Source organism: Physeter macrocephalus, chromosome 7 (genome assembly GCF_002837175.3).
Source record: "Physeter macrocephalus isolate SW-GA chromosome 7, ASM283717v5, whole genome shotgun sequence".
Classification (NCBI taxonomy): domain Eukaryota; kingdom Metazoa; phylum Chordata; class Mammalia; order Artiodactyla; family Physeteridae; genus Physeter; species Physeter macrocephalus.
Window position 1 is genome coordinate 72,867,844 of NC_041220.1, and position 20,305 is coordinate 72,888,148.

General features: G+C 36.0%; 1 protein-coding gene across 4 annotated transcripts in view; it reads right to left on the reverse strand.

Annotated features, from left to right (window-relative positions):
- Positions 1–2,782: 2,782 nt before the first annotated feature.
- Positions 2,783–20,305, reverse strand: part of LIN54 (lin-54 DREAM MuvB core complex component) — a 65,814-nt gene continuing 48,291 nt past the window's right edge. For all 4 annotated transcript variants that reach the window (XM_024115388.3, XM_024115390.3, XM_024115387.3 and 1 more), the window contains exons 5-13: positions 18,578–18,794; positions 13,573–13,646; positions 13,016–13,213; positions 11,748–11,839; positions 10,856–10,927; positions 9,851–9,953; positions 9,554–9,691; positions 5,800–6,002; positions 2,783–3,317 (exon numbers count right to left, since the gene is read on the reverse strand). In XM_024115388.3, coding sequence (XP_023971156.1) covers positions 3,116–3,317; positions 5,800–6,002; positions 9,554–9,691; positions 9,851–9,953; positions 10,856–10,927; positions 11,748–11,839; positions 13,016–13,213; positions 13,573–13,646; positions 18,578–18,794 — 1,299 coding nt within the window. In that variant the 3' untranslated portion in view covers positions 2,783–3,115. The remainder of the gene's footprint in view (positions 3,318–5,799; positions 6,003–9,553; positions 9,692–9,850; positions 9,954–10,855; positions 10,928–11,747; positions 11,840–13,015; positions 13,214–13,572; positions 13,647–18,577; positions 18,795–20,305) is intronic.

The following is a 20,305-nucleotide window of genomic DNA, read 5'->3' on the forward strand; positions in this document are numbered from 1 at the left end:
TTTTTTAACATATTGCCAGATTTCATTTACTAATATACTAAACTACAGAGTTACATTAAAGTCTGTGGCTTTAAACATTACCCTGCATATACCCTTATGGCTTTTGAATAAACTAAAAATGCCTTAAATGCTTTCATAAAACAATTTTTAAACAAAATTTTAATTAAAGCCTTTATATCTTAACATTTTATAAAATCACTTGGATTATAAAAAGCTCACACTTGAAAAAAAAAAAAAAAGGCTCACACTTGGTCTATAGATAAGGACAAAATGTGCGTTAAAGAAGCCCTAACAAGGAGAAAAAAGTCCTTAGTTATTTACATAATGAAAAATAACTACAATAGTAAAGGCTTTCTAGCTGGTTGGCTTCCCTCTCCTTTGGGCTGCTGCTCCAGAATTCCTTTATAAAACACATAAGGGATGCAATATGATCACAGGGCTGGAGGTCCTGGTTTGAAGCTGCATTTACATAAGAAGCATTCATTTTCTTAGCTATTTGTGTTATAAAACAATAAAAATAGAAAACTTTTCTAAAGGTATTTTTATTCACATTTTACATAAGACTGAGAAAATGTCAGTTGTCCATATCAAAGAATGGGGAAGCCAAAACAGTAGTCCCTCCCCCAAGGTCACTGCTCCGCTTGTTTTTTTTTTTACCTGTAACATTAAGTTTCTGTTTCCCATAATAGTCCAGAGGTGAGACCTACAGGTTGCTTTTAGTTCTTGAGAGAAAAGGAAATTAAGAAAGGTGCTCATCATAAGAACATCAAACATTAAGAGAAAAGAGTTTCTGCCTTAAAAGAAACAGTGGAAAAAAAGACAAGACATATTCTCATTTCAAAGCAATTTATGTTAATGATAACTGGGCAACATGATAGATTTATTTTTTAGTTGTGTGCTTTCAGAAGTAATGTCAAATTTACTTAATATCAGATATTTTAAAAGGTTTCTTGCATCTTAAATGGTTAAAAGTGGTGTTATTAAAGAAAAAATACGAACCCTTTTTTTACAGAATAGTATAAATGTTTATTTTCTGTATGATTTACTTTGCTGTCCTGTTTTTACAATATAGAAAAGTGTATTCTTTGAATAGCTCTAGTAAATATAAATTTAATCTTTCTACTTTGGGATGTAAATAGAGCTAAAAAATTATATACCCAACCCTCCCCAAATAGTCTTTTAAAATTGTTGAATTAATGTGGATATTAATCTTGTTCAGCAATTTGATGCAAATGCCTAAATACAAAAAGTTGTTTAGTAAGTACTACACAGGAAGGAAAAGTCTTAATACTTTAGATAGCTTCCTGAAAATCAGAAAAACTAGTAGCATTTGATTGCACCTTCAAATTTTTACAAGCAAAACATTCTCAAGCAATGCTGTCATACATAATCTACAACTGTAATCCAAATTTCACAAACATTTTATGCACACTGTATATAAATACACATCACAAAGGTGCAATTAGAATTAAACACAGAATATATACAGAATGAACAAAGTTTAGGTTTAGACAAAAAGGTAATCTTTTGAAAAATAACGTGATTAGATATTATTTTATCCTCTTACACTAGTTTACATTTTTACAAATTTTAATTAAACATACTAGATTGAGGTGCTAAGAATGTCTGCACTATCTACATTTAAAGTTACTGCACTATAATTTTATAAATCCAAATTTTAAAAGGAAGATGCTTAATGAATAACGGAATCTTTTTTGGATTACTTAATTTCTATTGCCTATATCTTGCATGTTCATATGAACATATATACACACTTAATACATACAACTATAGATTCCTTGTAGGAAATGTAATAATCATATACTACTAATTACTGAGGATTAAGGTACCTAGCAAAATGCCTGAATCCCAACATGGTTTTTTCTCATCATAAAATCCAGAGTCCTATTATAACAGGCTCTTAAATTCATAAAGCTTTTGAATTCTGAATTACTGAAAATGATTTAGGTTATCTTAGTAATTATATGAAAACACTCATACCTTTAGCTAACCAAATCACTGGCTAAAAATAATGCCATAATAAGCTTCCCTTATAAAAAGAAATCCCACTACAATTTTGAAAGCTTTGTTAGGAGGCCCCTTTCAGTAAATCAAGTAAGAGTCAGATTGGTTTGAAACCTCTTAGTTCAAAAGTCTATAAAAAGAACTGTTTGTATAGATGAAAAATCCTTCTCTAAATTCATCTCTTAGAGCTTCGATATTCTTTATTTCTCCGTCCAAGCCAAATTTGTTAACTGGTAATTATGTAAGGTTCTATTTTATCACTACATAATCATAATGCTTACTTCTATTCATATGCACCGCTCATTTTAATAGTACCCCTTAATCACTGACAATTTATTATTTCAAATACATACCGCCTCCTTGAAAGAAAATGGAAACATCCCAGAGCATTTCTTAGTCACTCCTTATTATAGAAACAAACTGTCTGTCCTTTGAGAATTATTTTCTGTCCGTTAACACTTTATATGTTTTTTAAAAAAACAAAATAACTTTTTAAAAGTGTGCCTACGGAGTACTTCCCCTTCTGACAATTCCCAAAGTGACAACAGGATATATTCCAGAATCCACCCTATAAAGTTGATTTTTCTTAAAAAGATAGTGCTTTTCTAAACACAAAATGTCATTTGAATATGTTTCATAAGACTTTGTTTATGTAGACATTCTATCTGCTTATATTCTAGATCTAGTACCAAAGAATGACCGGGTAATACTAGTGCTTCTTTGGCTTTTTGTACTGGAACAAAGTCATACAACGCCATACATTATAAATTATATAATAGTAATTTATAAATGTTCTTTGTCAACAGAATCAGAAGGACAGAACATCTAGTTCTTAAGAAACCCAAGCAAATTAAAAATCTATATAATACAATAAAGAAAAATTCAATTTAGAAGGGGCATAAGCAGATTTAACTAAGATTTAAAATGTAATTTCCTCATTTAAAATTTCTCCTCTCTCAATATTATAATTTCAGGTCTCACAAGACTGAATTAACAATACGATAATTGTTAAACTATCTTCCAGAAAATCAAGTGTCCCTGCACCTTCAATCTTCTGTACAGTTCGATTTATCAGTCTTTTGTGCAAGAGTTAGCAATTCATGGCGCAAGGGTCACTTTTTGCTTTTCCTGCAGAGTTGATGACGCTCATCAAACATCGCCCGAATTCCTCAAGTATCATCCGTTCAGCTGCTGCCTTTGATTTCCCCTTCTTGTCTGCCTGCTCTGCCTGGGCAAGAAGGCAATTACACGTGGCTTCAGCTACTTCCTTAGTGACAAACGTAAATGGCAATCTGAAATGATTTTTAAGAAAGAGAGAGAGATGATGATGGTGTTGAGTAACAGCAAGAGTGGCTGACATTCTTTCACCCAGAAATCTCTGTCGACATTTTCACGATTCAGCAAGCACACTGAACATCACAGTTTGTGCGATGAACAAAAGCACATCCCAGAGAACTTTTAAAAAGTTAGACCTGGTTTTATTATTGAACATGTTTTAAAAATATAACGTTTTACGTAAAACACATATAACCTAGACAAGGTTACCTGGTTAACTGAAACGTAACTCTACATGTTGACTGGATACTGCTATAACAAAAGTCCTCCTGATTCATGTATGTAAGCTCTGAGTGCAGTTTTTGTTTTATATACTGTTGTTTCTGCTCTGCCTAGAACAGTGCCTGACACAGAGACACTCCATGAATATTTGCTGAATGAATGAATAATATGGGAAATTGAAAGCACTATCTCCTGGACAACATGGAAAATAAAGCACTTTCCCACAGTCCCATATAATGTTTGTAAAAAACAAAGCGCACCAAAAATTTGCATTATTCCATGATCTCAAAAACGAAACAACAGGGACATCAGATGCTGTTCTGTACATGGAGTTTCATTCATAAAGACCTGAACTATTGAGTATTAAAGCAGAGGAATCCATCCCGAGGCTAGCTATATGTAGCCAAGTCATAAAGCCTAATAGACAAAATCGGGTAACCTAATCTAACCAGTAACTCAACAACCTGTAAGTAAGCAGTCACTGATAGAAGGAAACTGCAAAAGAAAATGAATGAAGTCTGGGACTTCCCTGGTGGCACGGTGGTTAAGAATCTGCCTGCCAATGCAGGGGACAAGGGCTCGATCCCTGGTCTGGGAAGATCCCACATGCCGCGGAGCAGCTAAGCCCAAGAGCCACAACTACTGAGCCCACGTGCCTAGAGCCCGTGCTCTGCAACAAAGAGAAGCCACCACAATGAGAAGCCCACGACGCAACGAAGAGTAGCCCCCGCTTGCCACAACTAGAGAAAGCCCGTGCGCAGCAACAAAGACGCAACGCAGCCAAAAATAAAAAAATAAATTTTAAAACAACAACAAAATGAATGAAGTCTGAACTTAAGGCCCACTATGACAAGATACGGTGACAGGATTTAGGCTGCTATACGTTTGTATAGAAATCTTTAAAATATAAAAAGCATTTTAAATTAGAAAATATTATAATATTAAAATATTACAATAAAGTTAACATTACAATAATATTGAATAAGTAATAGTGTATAACAGTAGCACTCATTATATAGTATTTGGAAACTATAGGAAAGAAAATGGAAAAAAAAAATTCAAATTTTTGCCACTCAAAGGCAAAAAGCTTGTTAATACGCTAGTAGGACTTCTTTAATACAGTTTTTTTTATACTTAGTTTTGATAACAGTGCATCATTTTGTGTTCTTTCACACTTCATAATAACAGGTATCTTCCCAAGTTGAAAAATTAATTGTAAATATTTTAGTGTAGCAATATCTTTAATCTCCTCATAGAGATTAGACTTAATAATCTAAGGTTTACTGAAAGCAGATGACCAGAAAGGACCCCTTATGATACCCCTCATAAAGGTGTCTGCCCATTTCCACTTCATTCAGTCAAGAACTTTTTGCTGATTATACTCCAGTTACAAGAGTTCTTTAGAACTAATATCTGAAATATTTTGTAAAAAGCCTTACTTTTATAAGTTTTATAATTTGGATCTTATTTCAACTTCAGCATTTTAAATGAAATACCATTTTCAAGGCTCATTCCATTTACTAATTCCTCAGATTAACCTCTAACAAACTCTCTAATACAAATTCAAGTCAGCATGCTATGTTGCATTGGGCCCTGCCAAGCTGTGCTTTACTCCTCAGAGCCACGTGAAAAGGGTGATGTGAAGGATAAGAAAACCGAGGTAAGGCTCAGAGAGGTGAAGTGCTTGTCAAAGTCACAAATTACAACAGAGCACAGATAGGATTTAAACTCAGGTCGGCCTGACTGTAAAGCTCCAGCTTTCCTACTCCAGAGCTCAGCAGTCTAGGGAAATAAGGAGGTACAATAACACAGTGTGTGATAGGCTTTCCAACAGGGTGGGGAAAGTGCCACAAGGGCACGGGAAGGTAAGAAGGTAAGAATGTGAAAAAATACGAATAACAACACAACCAGTAAGAGGTATAAAAATTTTGGTTTTCTTCAGGGTTTGTCAAATTATGTAATTACCTCATCTTAGTAGGCAGAAATCCAATTAAATTAAGCACAGTGACCTAATACACTACAGTGCATTTTAGAACTGTACGGTATATCTGACAGTGATTTTTCTGTTACTTTTAGATTCCTTTACAATTAAAAATAGAAAATGCAAAAGTCAGGTGTGCAACAACCAAAAGTATGAGCCCAATTTTGCCCAAAAAATGAAACTTCACCAAAAATGAATATATCATACTATAAAAAGATATTCAAATATTGACTTACTTTCCTCCTCCGCTATTCAAAGCTGGTGTTGGCCTAGTAAGCAAGTCCGAAATCTGAGAGGATAACTTAGTCTTTGCTGCTGTTTGTTGCTGTACCCTTACTTCGGCTGCATCTGCCAAGTGCATCAATGTCTTTCTTTCTGGGCTTTCTTCAAAATTCTTACAGCCAATACATTTGCATATTGAGGAACACATTATTTTTGCCTAAAAGATTTACAAAAGAAGAGCTTCCAAATCAAAACCAAAAGACATCACTATAGTAGACGCCATGATCAAGTCAATAGGTGACAGAGTTAGCTGGTCAACTGACATAGATAAAATGGAGATGTTATCTCTCGCTGACAGACACCAAAGGGGCCAGCTACGCATGTGCATAGGTCCAGTATTCTTGGCCACTCTGAAAGTGGCTATACTATGTTTGTTTGAGGCCTTCCACGCCAATTTTCCCCCACTATAGATTTTCCTCCTGATATGAATAACATATGTTCTTTTATTAAAAAATGAGTGATACATTACAATATTAAAAAATAAGGGTCATCCAGAATCCAGCCACCTCAATCAAATCACCATTAACATGTTGGTGACCTCCCACTTATGCAAACACACACACAGTATCATATCAAAGGGATTTCACAGATGCTATTTTTATTATGAATACCTCCCCCTCCCTAAATCCCCTGTCCAGAGTCCCCAAACCCTTCAACAGTCCATATTAAATCAGTGTGTCCTTTCATGTAAAGATATATAAACTATATGTATATTTATGAAAAACACAGCCTTTATGTACATATATTAACTCACCAATACAGAAGTCTTCTTTTTTTTTGTTTGCTTTACATAATCATATACCCACTTTTCTGCATCTTCCTTTTCTCACACTATACTTCATGAAATCCCTCCCTCCAAGTCATCTGGCATAGGCTGAAGTCATCCTGTTTAATGACTGGCTATTAATCCCTGGTATGGATGTGCCACATTTTATTTGGGCATTCACTCCTCTACTGATGGCCATTTATTTTGTTTCCAGTTCCTGAGTTCCACAAACAATGCATAAAAACATTTTTTTGTATATATTACGCTTTTATTTCTATGAGCTAGGTTTCTAGAATAGGGCTCACTGGTCAAAGGGTACATGTAATTTAATTTTAATAGATGTGGCCAGATTGTTTTTTCAAAAGGTTATAACACCTCACATCTCATTAGCAATGGATAAAGGAAGCCTTTCCCACATTCCCTCCAACAATGTATACTATAGCTCTTTTTAATAAAGTGAGATCTCGTTCTTTAATTTACATTTCCCAGACTCCTAGTAAATTTTAGTATCTTTTGTTGGCTACTTTTTCTTGCCCAAACCCACATCAATTTAAATAAATAAACAAGCCTACTGTCCTTCCTCTCTACAGTAAGATAAATGGATCATATTATGAACACATCTACCCTGCTCCTTTTTTAAAATACGCTAATAAATTCCATTTACCAAAGGAAAAAAAAAATGGATATACCTTTTGAGTTAACCAGCTTATTTACTAGGAGCCAGTCTGGGATCCAACCGAAGCAATACTTAATAAGTATCTAATGGTGAAGAGATAAAATTCCTAACCTCCGGGGGAAGAAGACATACTGATAATGGTAATTTGGATTAAGTTTTAAGAATTATAAGAAAGGTACTAATAATGTCTAATAGGAACTCAGGAGGGAGAAATTAGAAGTACAAGTCATCCATTTAGCATTGCTAATTCAACTTCTCTTGTGGCCAAAAAAAAAAAAAAAGAGGGAGGGGGGAAAAAAGGTCACAAGAAAAGTCACAATCACTTAAATAATGTGGACAGTCACTCATTCAATCAACAAGCCCTGAAAGGCGTGTGAAAGGGACGTGAATGTCTTATCCAGATGCAGACCAACTGGACCAAAAAAGCCAAGTCAATTCAAAAGATGAACAACACCAACTGTCAGACAACATCATAACTAATTCACAGTGAGCCAACTGGCCTCTGCTAGTCAGAGTTCACTGTATTCCAAGTTTTTCCATTGCTTGGTCTTTTAGAACAACATATTAGTTATTAGACATTGTTTATGTCCTGAATGTCAAGGATTTTATCATAATAGATAGAGCAGCTTTCTCTCTTCTAACATATTTCAACCAGTCCACTGCCTTTTCTACTTCTATTAGTTCACAGAATTGTCAACCAGTTCAATTATTTAGTTCATGTATGTCTGAATTTCATATGCTTAGCATGTATTGATTGTTCAATGCCATATGCAAGAAAGGCTTTCTTTGCCCTTCTGACCCAGCTTTATATCAGTTTCCACTTTCTCTTTTCTGTGTGTGGAATTGGTTTTATAGCTTACATGCTTACATATTCATGACAATTTTTGTATGATATGGTCTGTGAACAGAAGCCATCTATTTCGTCAGGTGTACAAACAAGAGTCAGTCTTTCCCAATGTGAATGAAAAACTGGCTTGCTGGACTCTGTGACACTGTTTAAGAGACTTTCAAAAATAACCTTGATTATGTGCAATTTTCACTCCTTACTGACTTTAGGACTAACAAAATGTTACTTTACTGTACTTCTTGAGAGGAGTATTTGACCTCTGAAATATGTAAATTAAGAATTCAATAGAGAGAGAATACAGTACACAAAATCTTTACTACGACACACCTGGTATGGGGGTGGAGCACTGGGCTGCAGGTACACGCTCCTAGAGCAGAGCACACCTGGCCAAGGGAGAGTGCAGTGCTTGCTGGTATTACTTTACCAGGCCAGGCCTTCGGCCAAAACTAAAATAAGGTTTCCCTCTGCATATGAAATCTGAACGAATGAAAATATAACAGATGAGAAGAGCCAACCACCGTAGGAACGACTCAACCCAAAAGATTATCAGTAAAGAGTTTCAGGCGCACCAAGAAACCAATTGTAGTAACCTTGGATTAATCTTGGGCATGACTAGATTACTTTATTTAAGCTTTGAAAATAAAAGTAACAAACTATATAGTACTTTGTCTGAAACAAGTGGATCATTTACACGGCATCTATCAAAGCAGAGTTTCAATATACATTTTCCAGAAAAGATGCTGCCTGACCCATGAATAAAAACAGCCTGTTAAGCGGGATGGTTAGATGGTAAAATGAATGCAGTCACCTCACAATAGCCAATAACCTCATCCAGCAATTACGTATTCCTCCTTACCTATTTTTATGCTCACAAGGCAAACCTTCTAACATAATTTAATTTTCCACAGAGCAGTGTTCTTCAACAGGGCACTACTGGCATTTGGAACAAGATAAGACTACACTCTCAGGACTGCACCCTGAAATGCAGGCTATTATCCGTATATATTTCCGAAAAGTCTGTAGGGGAGAAACTGGGTAGTAATTCCCCTCAGTGGAGAACCACTACTACAGAGTTTCCAGTCCACTTTGATGTTATTTTTATTGAAAATCAATAAACTGGTGCTGTGGTTCGCATACTTTCAGGTACAATGACCACGAAGTTAGGAGCTGGTAACTCTGCTAATGAGACCCCAAGCTGTAACGACAAAACAAAGGTACTGTTCCTCTGAAGCCCTGCTTGGGAGGCGAGAAGGTAGGTCTTCCTCAAATTAGGGCCCTTGGACTGACTTTTCAAACTGCAATATTTTCAAACTGCAATAGCAAAGTAATTTCCCAGTTTACAAGTAAATTATTTTTGTATGCACTTTCTAAAGTTATTTTCAAAAGATGGTTAGATTATTTTTCCCAACCTCAACTCACCTCATAGCATTCACAGTAGTTTTTAAGACATCCTGATCGTTTGCAATTACATCCTTTGCTGTGACGTCGATCTGATTCTCCCTCCTTTCCTTTCCCTATCTTGGGCTTAAAAGCTTCTGGATTTCTGTCAAGGCATGCCTATCAAAACAGATCAAATATCAAGTGATGTTACATCACAGTAGATTAAACTTAAATTCTGCAAAGGGAATTAATTTTCTTCATAAAATACTTGAGCTCAACAAAAAAACAGGTGAAACTGTAAACTTTTGTCAGTTAAATGAAATAAGAAATAATCACCTTTATTGCTTTTTGCCTTTCATTTTCATGTTCCAAGTTATTATAACAATTAGTACAATTGCAGTTGTTGCAAAATTCACCATTTGCAAAGCAATCACAGTATCTGGAATATAAAAATCATTGTAAGTCATATAAAAAAGTCATTGGTAAGAGAAACAAAACTAGAAATTATCTTATTTAATAGCATTATATATGCAGTAAAGCATTTTAGAAATGTACTCAGAGCCACTGACTTATAGAGTTAACAACATGTACTGACAAGGCTCAAAGGTAAAGTCACCAGCTCCTAGAATTTTGGTTTAGAAACTTAGTTCCAGTAGTAACAGCTGTCAACACAAGAGCTATGTGATTTTTATGCACCCCAAAAGTAAGTTATTTCAAAATCACAAAAAGGAAAGACATGGACTATATTCTATTATATTAGTGGAACCTGCTCACGTGAACTACTGTCATGTTTCTTTGGATTCTAAACCCCCATAAGACCACTGCTTTTTATTTAACTGTTTCATGTCAAATCTCTTCAGTACTAACAAGCAAATTAATCAACAAGTTAAACTACTCAGAGTATCATCTCATTTAAGAGACCAAATATAAAGGTCATAAATAAGATCAGATTTATTAGTAAGGACAGAGATCATGTCTGTCTCATGCAGCTGGATCCCTAACCCCTACTCCAGTGCCTCATCTGTGGTAAAGACTCTAAACTTATTTCTTTCTGAATGAATGAAAGAGTCTTTTTACCCCATCATATGTGTTCATTCACTTGTATGTTTAATTACTTAAGACTTATGAAATTGGTCTGTTAAGAATTTTTAGTTAACTCCACTTCTTTTTTTTTTTTTTTTTTTTTTTTTTCGATCCTCCCGGACCGGGGCACGAACCCGCGTCCCCTGCATCGGCAGGCGGACTCCCAACCACTGTGCCACCAGAGAAGCCCCAACTCCACTTATTTTTAAAAGCATTTTCAGTTATATCAAATGAGGAAACAGCAGCAAAAAGACTTACAATTTCAAACACAGAGATTTTGTACAATTACAAGGCTTTCTGGGCCGACTGGCAGACTCTGATGGCATTATGCTACACAGACACAAACAAAAAGATATATATTTTAATCAATTAAAGGTAACTATTTAAACTGAGAAAAGTCTCTAATCTGTAAATTCCTCCTAAAATAAAGCTTTAACAAATGTACCCATCTCTAATAAAAGTTTGTTATGTTGTTCCATTTACATTAAGTTGAAAAGCAAGTTGTACCATGAAAAGAAAGGTAGAGAGCCAAGATATGGATTTTAAAAAAAAGAAAAGGAAGTTATCAATAGTTTCTGAAGAACATTCCACAAAATATACTCTTTCTTCTAAGAGAACTAAAGTTGAAATCTACTAAACTCTTTTGGGATTCAATTATAAAAGGTAGTAAGTAGAAAAGGGTGTGTGAAGTTGGAATTTAGGAGGGGAGAGGAAAGGTAGACTGGTTCCATGTAATTAACTAAAGCACTGCTTCTCAACCAATACTGCAAAGGCAGCAATTGACAGATTAAAAAACAAATAAACAAAAGAAAAAGCAAAGACCTAAATAACAATTTAAAAACTAGTTAATATCATTTTAAAAACATATTCAGGAGGAGACAGAGAAAGAGAGAAAAGAGAGAGAAAATAACAAATCACCTGTGCCAGAACTGGTGAATCGGAGTAAAAGATAATTTGGGAGTTCTCTGACTATTCCTGCAACTTTTCTGTTTAAAGTATTTCAAAATAAAAAGTACCGCAGAGGCACACTCACATGGCTTTGAGGGGGAAAAAATTAAATACATGTATTTTGAAATATATATGTATATTTGATGTTGCATTTAACCTGATCCAACAACTTAACTTAGATATATTCAAATAACTCACTCACCCATTGAACGGAAGCCTTGCCTGAGTCTGGATACCAGGTGTTCCGGTAAAGTTAGAGTTGCTTGCTATAGACACATAGGAAGACTGCTGTAGCTACATATAAAGAAAGGTAATTTCAGACCATATTTACAAAAATGGACAATACTCCTAAATATAATGATCGGTAAGAAGCACAAATTCATCTATTAAAATAGGAAAAACAGAACGGAGAATTTCAAACAAACATACTCACTATCTCATAGAGCTCTTCTGAAGACCCAAAACTAATACCAGAGGTAAAAACAATGTGGACATTTTAAAGTACTACATGGTATAAATATAAGAAATTCTTTCACAGAGGAATAAGGATATCAGAATTAGGAAATTCCAGATGAATGTCCTGAAAGTACTGTAGTAAAACTTGTATTGGCTAGAAAAATGCAATGTGTCTACTTGTAAATAAAATAAATAAAATGTGATCATTTATCACAAGTTATAGAGAATGAGAAGTTACATACGTAATAATTAAGTTTCTATTTTACACTGATTTCTAAACATAAGAAAAGAGATGCTAATGATAAAAATACTGAACACTAATTTTTTCAATCAGTAGCCACATAACATACTCCAAAGTACACTTCTTTAAAGTACACAGGTTTCTGTCTCTCTTATAATCTTGAGTAGATCAACTCAACAGCTTAGAATATGGTGCTAATTAATTTGCTTGATTCTTACATGAAAAAGGAAACAACTTCTATCGTTTTCCTAGAAAGCAGCACTCCTAACCCAAGCCAGCCAATTGGATAATATGTGGCTTTGATTCCAAAGATAACCAGATGTCATCTAAAGATGACCAGATCTGGACAGATCACTACCGATATGTCACCTGGAAGTGCATCTCACAGTCTATTTTCCAAGAACAGGTGAGCGGCATCATATTCATTATGTGAGGAGGAGCTTCATTACAGTCACAGTGCTTTCTAAACGCATTGGGACTCTGCTGATTTTAACTCAACGTATTTTCTCTTATATCTACATGATCTTGCCCTCCTACCAAACTGTCCTCAGCTCCAAATTGCCTGACTTGTATACTTGACTTGTGCTATATATTTCTAAATACTAAAGATATATAAAAATAAACTCAGAAGTTTTCATTAACAATTCAAGGTTTTGGAAACAGTCTAAACACTGAGTTAGATGTTTCTGAGTAGTTTTAGAATGTGATAATGCTAGACATCTTAGACCCAATTAACCTTTTTGAAATGCAATGACTTAATTTTTTGTCCATACCTGAGTCACATACTGAGCGGGAAGCACCGCATAGCCTACATTCCCCGTTCCCGGAGCCGGTGCCAGCACAGTGCCTGGCGGCAGGTTCGTGAGGTTTGGCTGGATTTGTGGCAGTGGGGTGGCAGGCATGATGAGCCGCTGCTGTGGCTGGCTGGTGGTGACTATTTGGGAAGTTGGATTGATTGGTTTCGGAACAACCTAAAAAGAAAGGAAGTATGTCAATGACCACGAAAATAAATTTCACAGTTTCTCAATTCAGTATAAATCTCTTAAACTTAGGGGATTAAGAGGTCCAAACTATTATGTATAAATAAGCTACAAGGATATACTGTACAACACAGGCAATATAGCCAATATTTTACGGTAGTTAAAAATGGAATATAAACTTTAAAAATTGTGAATCACTATATTGTACACCTGTAACTTCTATAATATTGCCCATCAACTATACTTCAAAAAAAATAAATAAATCTCTTAAACGTAAACCTTAACTTTCAATTTTAAAAGTAAATTGTCTGTTTGGGAGAGACTGAGAGAAGAAGTGATGTGATACTCACTTGTTTGACAGTCTGCGCTGAGACAAGTGGCACTGACATCCGCACTGGGGTGGTATTAACGACCACTGGCTTTGCTTTGTAAAAAGGAGGGAGGAAAAGGACAGTTTGTTTACAGAAAATAGTATTTAAAGCATTTAAGATACTTAGTTCCCTCACGACATCCTCATGAGAGAGCTTAAAGAATTCCACTGGTTTCCTATTTGGAGGCATCTTTAATCAAGACAGTTACTTTCAAAATTCTTTAACCCATCTAACTAGGGAACTTATATCTAAGGTAGCTATAGTCTATCCACTTTATGAGAGAATGTCTGTCGTTTAAGATATTCTACTGAAAATACTTCAATCTGTATTCAGATGCTTTATATATTCACTACTAAATCCAGTGAGATGAAATGATGCATAAATTTAAAACTGCCATTCAGGAACTTGGGTAACAATGCTGTTCTGTACTATTTCTAATTCTGTGTACAATTCATTATTTACAGAGTACTACTAAAAGGCAGCATAGCAGCAAGGTTAAGAATATAGTCTCCTTAATTCAACTATACTTCAATAAAAAAATAAATTAAAAAAAAAAAGAATGTAGTCTCCTAAGTCATAAGACCCCGGGGGTTCAAATCCCAATTCTGCTGCTTTCTAACTACTTAAATTCTCTTTGCCTGTATCCCCATCTGCAATATAGGGATGCTATCTCCCTTACAGGGTAAGAGAAATAAATATGTTAATTCATGAAAATTTACTACAACAGTGCTCAACAGATAGTAAGTGCTCAATAAATGTTAGTTCCCATTATTGTTCTTGTTCTTGTTGTTATTACAACCATTACTGCTATATAAATGTCACTGTAGACAGTGTTCCAGGGAAACTACAGTACAAGACACCTGCTCAAAGAGATTACATTCAAGTAGAGCAGATTAGACGAGTACCCAAATAAAATAAATATTGTTAAAAAAAAAAGAGAAAGCACTGTGGGAGACCAAAGGAGACAGAACATACATCTGACTGGCAGGGGCTGGGAACGGGGAAAGCTGCGTAGAGGACAGTGTCTGAGACACTCCTGACCAACGGTCAGGCTGCAGAGTGGGCATACAGACTGGAGGAGGGCAGTCCACACAGAGGCAGAGCAAGAGAAGTGGAGGCTTGATGCTGGGCACTTCACAAAGTGCTACAGGACAGACCGGTTTGGCTGGAACCTAGGGTTAAAGTAGGCAAGCACTGGCAAAAAAAAAAGGCAGACTGTGGCTGTTTTGTTGAAGGCCTTGAATGTAAGGGTAGAGATCTGTATATTTAATCTGTATTATTAATTCAGCAGGCAATGAGAAGTTTCTGAGGACTGTGATGTTCGGAAACATTATTGGAATGGCACAAAAAGAAACTGTACGCGGCAGCAGTGTGTAAAATGGAACAGAGCTGCAAGAAAGAAAGTTAGAAGAGTACAAAACATGAGAGTCTAATCTGGGGTGATGGCACTGGGAATGGAAAGGAGAGAACAGCTGCAAGAGATAGGGTGGAGGTGAAAGGATGGCAGGGACCGTAGGTACAAGGGAAAAAAAATCGGTTATCATGGAGCTTTCAAGTGAATGGGAAAATGACAGCTATTAGAATTAAAAATTCAAGGATGAGCTGATCTAAAGGGAAGAAGAAACCTGACATGGAGAAATACAGTGATGAAGTTCCAGGAAAGAGGTTGGTACTAGACCTGTATGTTTGGATCAAAAGAAGTACCGTTTCTAATACTGCCTACTGCCACTTCCTCAGTCTAAAGGAGGGATTTAAGAAGACTGAAAGGACATCCCTTCGGGTCTTATTTTTGCAAAAGGCCTAGAGCCTGCTATGAAAGAGAGAGGTTGAGATAACGGGATCTAAACTGCTGTGAACACTGAATCAAACAAACTGTTCTGAACAATAATAGAAAAAGAACAGACTTCCTTGGATAGAAAGGCTGTTAACAATGTTAACAAATTTTTTTTTTACTTTTGGTGGGGATGGAAGGGTTGATGGCTGAAGACGAGAAGCTGACAGCCCTGGAAGAACATTAGAGAGAGAGTACTCTGATCTAAAAGGGAGCAGGCCCTTGCAGCAAGGTGACAAACTCGGGAGAAAGGGGAAGGTGGGAAGGTCGGAGACCTCCAGAAGGAGCGTATGATCAGTGGTGGTGATCGCATATCTCTGAATATACTAAAAACTACTAAACTGTACTGTATTTAACAAGGGTGAATTTTATGGTAGATGAGAACTGTATCTCAATAAAGTTGCTATAAAAAAAGAGTGTATGACCATGAGTTACAGGAGCAGTGCCATCTGATACCCGATTTGAAATTGTTTCCTGTTCTGTTTTGATTATAATAACCACTGTAGCAATACTATAAGGAATTAAAAGGCGAATTAAAAGGAATTAAAAGCCTGAATTCATGCTTGGGACACTGAAGAGAGGACACCCTACACCACTTGTTCCTTGAAAAGGCAAGGATGGTCATTGGTTCATGAGCACACGAGCAGCAATTCTGAGGTAACTGCACAGCTAGAGAAATGTAGGAACTTCCTGGTGGTCTGTGAAATGATGGGGAAGGACCCTTATTCACATCCCATGGGAGACTTGGATGATTCTCATAAGGATAAGGACAGGGAAGTGTCCCCACGCATGCACGCACGCACACACAGAGCTAGAAAACTTGGGAATTCTGGGTTTACATTCGCTTGGCATATGCATGCTGCGTTTTAACTGAAATCTGGGGAATGAAGAAAACAGAAGACGTAGTGGTCAGAAAAAAGAACATTATAAAATACACATGGGAAAGGGGTCATACTTATATAACTAAGTCAACAGTCTGGATTTCTCCTCCTCAATTTTTTTTTTAACTGGGGCACAGTTGCTTCCTCCTCAACTTTTGAGCATGGTCCCACATTACCACTACTGCAGTTTTCATAGATGCTGGCATAATCTTTAATTTTTTTGGTCTTTAATAGCAATTCTGAACAATCCTTTTAGAACAGTTTCCTTTAAAACTTTAGAAACCATACCTGCAAGGGTTTGAGGGTAAATCAATTTCTTAAATTGATTTCCTCCCTAACCAAGATTGTAGATTACATTCTAAAGAGATTAACCAAGCAATCTTCTGGGTCCTTCTGCTGTGCTACCTGCCATCCAGCCAGCAATTAATATGGTGGAACGTTTGAATACTGGTGTTTGTATGGCTTTGATGGGAAAATGTACAAGATGAGCCCAATTCCCTTTGGCATTTAAGTAAATCCTTCATAGGGAATTAAGCCTTTAGAAAAACACATCAATACATTTTATGAACTACAGCAACTATTTAGTGTATCTCTAATGAAAACTGTAAATTTAACTCATTATTCCTATGAAATAATATATTTTACATATACCCAGATCTTTTATGGGATAGGAGAGCAAGACAAAAAGAGGGAAATATGGGATGATATGAGGGAAATAGCATGGGTGGTATATGTATGTGAGTAGGTGGGAAGAGGGGATATACAGAGAGAGATGAAGAAGCCAGAGAGACAGAGGGGAGAACAGAGAGGGAAAGTGAAGGAAAGCAAAAAAGGAAGCAGCAGGGAAGCAGGAGGCAGGTGAGGGATTGCTAGGAGGCAAAGAGACCAGTGAGGTAGAGAGAAGCAGAGAGACAGACATAAGGTTGGAAAAGAAGGAAATGGTAAACACACAAGAATTATGAAATGTCCAACCCATTCCTCCACTCTTCCTGGATCTTCAGCTTCCTCTTCTACTCATACTGAACGCTTATTCTTGATAATAAGTAAATCAGTGCTAACGTTACACTGGAAATGGATACCCAGCATATGTGTATACACACAAACATAAAATATAACCAACTATATCTAATGACAGCTTTATATCATTATGATACATAAGAAAATTGGACTTGTAGCACTTAGCAGCACTTGCTAAGTAATGAGAGAATATACACTTGACTTCCTTAGTCAGCAGTACATGCAAATTTCATTTTTCCTCTCATTAAGAACACTGTAATAAAAGATTTCCTTTCAAAATCAGTTTAAAGAGGGAATAGAAAATATAATTACTTGAGATGTCTAATTTTAATAGAATACACACTAAAATACTGTTTGCCTCATGCACCCTCCATTTTCTCCCATCAGTAATTTAAAATCCAAGATTTTTCTTCCACTTTCCCTTAGATGAACTAGCTATCAGCAATGAACAGCTCCAACCCTCTGATCCCTTAATAAAACTGAAGGCACAAACAAATGGTCTTTAATTCATCTATTTACACCCAGCAAACAATAGATCATTCACTTGCCATGTCATTTTGACACTGACAGAATATGCAGTAGTCTTCCAAGGAAAAAAATTAGGCCCCAAATATAAACTGTCCTCATCCTTTCACAGTTTCAATTTTTTAACAAGTAGATAAATATGCAGAAAGGTTATGTGTGTGAGTCTGTGTATGTATATCAGGTGGCTGGAAGGATTAAACACAAACAAAGTAGGACTACAAACAGGAATACTTTTCAGGAAAAATACCAATGAGTAAAATAACAACATTTTAACTGATTTTCATTAGCAATTACAGATTCAAAATAAGTAAAGGATGAAAGTTCATACTTATCATTTATACCTTTCCTACTGGTCATTTCAACTGACCCCCAAACCCTGTGTAGTTTAGACGGCTTTGTAGTTTAGAAAATAAGATAAATAATTTGGTTCCATTTAAACTATCCCACTGGCATAATGGTAGGCTTTTAAACCAGCAATAAAATGGCTACCCACAAATTGATGACTAAGTATGATTATCTGGTATTACAGCACACTGTGTATCAGTTTCTAGCAGAACAAAACACTATAGTTATATACAACTGGGATTCTATTTCACTGCCTTCTGCAACAGCTGCTGATTCATACTCAGCTGAAATGCCATACTTAATCAGGATTTCAGCAAGAAAAGGACCAATTTCTAAAATAATGTTCAAAGCATTGATTATTGTTTTTAAAAAAATGGTTACTAACCTTGCTGAAGAGGCTGAGTGTTTGTACTGGGATTCTGACTAACTGGCTGGGTTGAGCTACTGGCTGTTGTGGCAGTAACAAGTCGGACATAATGAAACTTGCTTCCAGGCACTTGAATCTGCTGGACATTGGGAGCAGTTGCCAGAGGAATAATTGTCTTAAATTGTGATGTGCTCACTCCTCCAACAGTGATGGTCTGCACAGCTGATTTCACTGCCTAGTGAACAATACAACATGGCTCTCATTAATCTGCGATCTTATTTTCCTACTTCATTTTTACTCATGACAATTGCTCAAGTAAAAAAGTATGTTCCTGAATTTCATCAAAAGCTGTTGAAAGGAACAACCTGTTCAAAGAGAAATGAATAGTAATAAATACAGGAGTGAAACCAAAATTAATGAGTTCTACCATCCCTAGTAGTTAACTTCCTTGACAGTCCAGGTCAGATGACTTGCTATGAAGAAACTATTACTTAAATTGCAAGAACTCACACAGTTTTGTTAACATCAGTTAAAATTTATAAGAAAAAGGTTATTTAAAAACTTTCAGTATTAAACCTCATATTCAGAAAGAAAGGACACAGATATTTGGTTTTACTGCTATCCACCAAATTAACTATAGCAAATTTCATTCTCACATGTCCTAAAAGAGAAAGAAACCCCAAAGAAAAGCCCTCATTAAGTCTAGCCAATTCTGAAAGGCTTATAATATTCCACAGATACAAATGTACCCACTAACCTATGGGTAGAAGGCCAAATTCAATCCAAAACTACCACTATTTTGGTTGTCTAGGGAAACTAATTTTGGATGACTCAGATCTGACTCAGTATAATCATTTTAATCATTTTTAATCCTTTCCTTCAGTCCAACAAAAATGTGACTTCCCAAAAAGCTAAATGAAACCTCAAAAGCAGAACAGAACAAAAGCCTTTTAAGATGTCTCCAATTGATGTTTAACCAATGTACTACAGACTGTCATACAAAGCAAAGATCCAGACAAGATTCTCTAATTAGTTCTATGGTATTATTTTATAAATAATTACACCACTACCTATTCTTCAAAAAGCCCTCATGCCAAAAGACAGGTGACATGACTGAGGAAATCTATATTCATTATATGGATGATAATTTAGAAAAGAATAATTCTGAAGAATTTGAACATTTTCATAAAAGTACAGGGGAAAAAAGGAAGAATGTCATTAGTTTGGAAACTCTACAGATAATACTCAAAGTAGATTACTTCAGCATAAAATAATTCATACATTATCAGTAGGCAGAGGCACCACAGAGTAGATTTAAAATAAAGATAAGAGATAACAGCTGTGATGGTGAGTTAAATGAAAACATAAAACTTAAGAAAAGGGATAAAATGTGTACATATGGAAGCTACTGAAAAATCAAGCAACCCGTGAGTCAGATGCATACAATGGTACAAGAGACATTGTCCTTGGTCTATCGACTCAAAATGAAAAAAGAATACTATTTTAAGAAACAAGGTAGGGGAAGGGGGGTGGATAAACTAGGAGTTTGGGATTAACAGATACACACTGCTATATATAAAATAAACAACAAAGACCTACAGTAGGGCTTCCCTGGTGGCGCAGTGGTTGCGCGTCCGCCTGCCGATGCAGGGGAACCGGGTTCGCGCCCCTGTCTGGGAGGATCCCACATGCCGCGGAGCGGCTGGGCCCGTGAGCCATGGCCGCTGAGCCTGCGCGTCCGGAGCC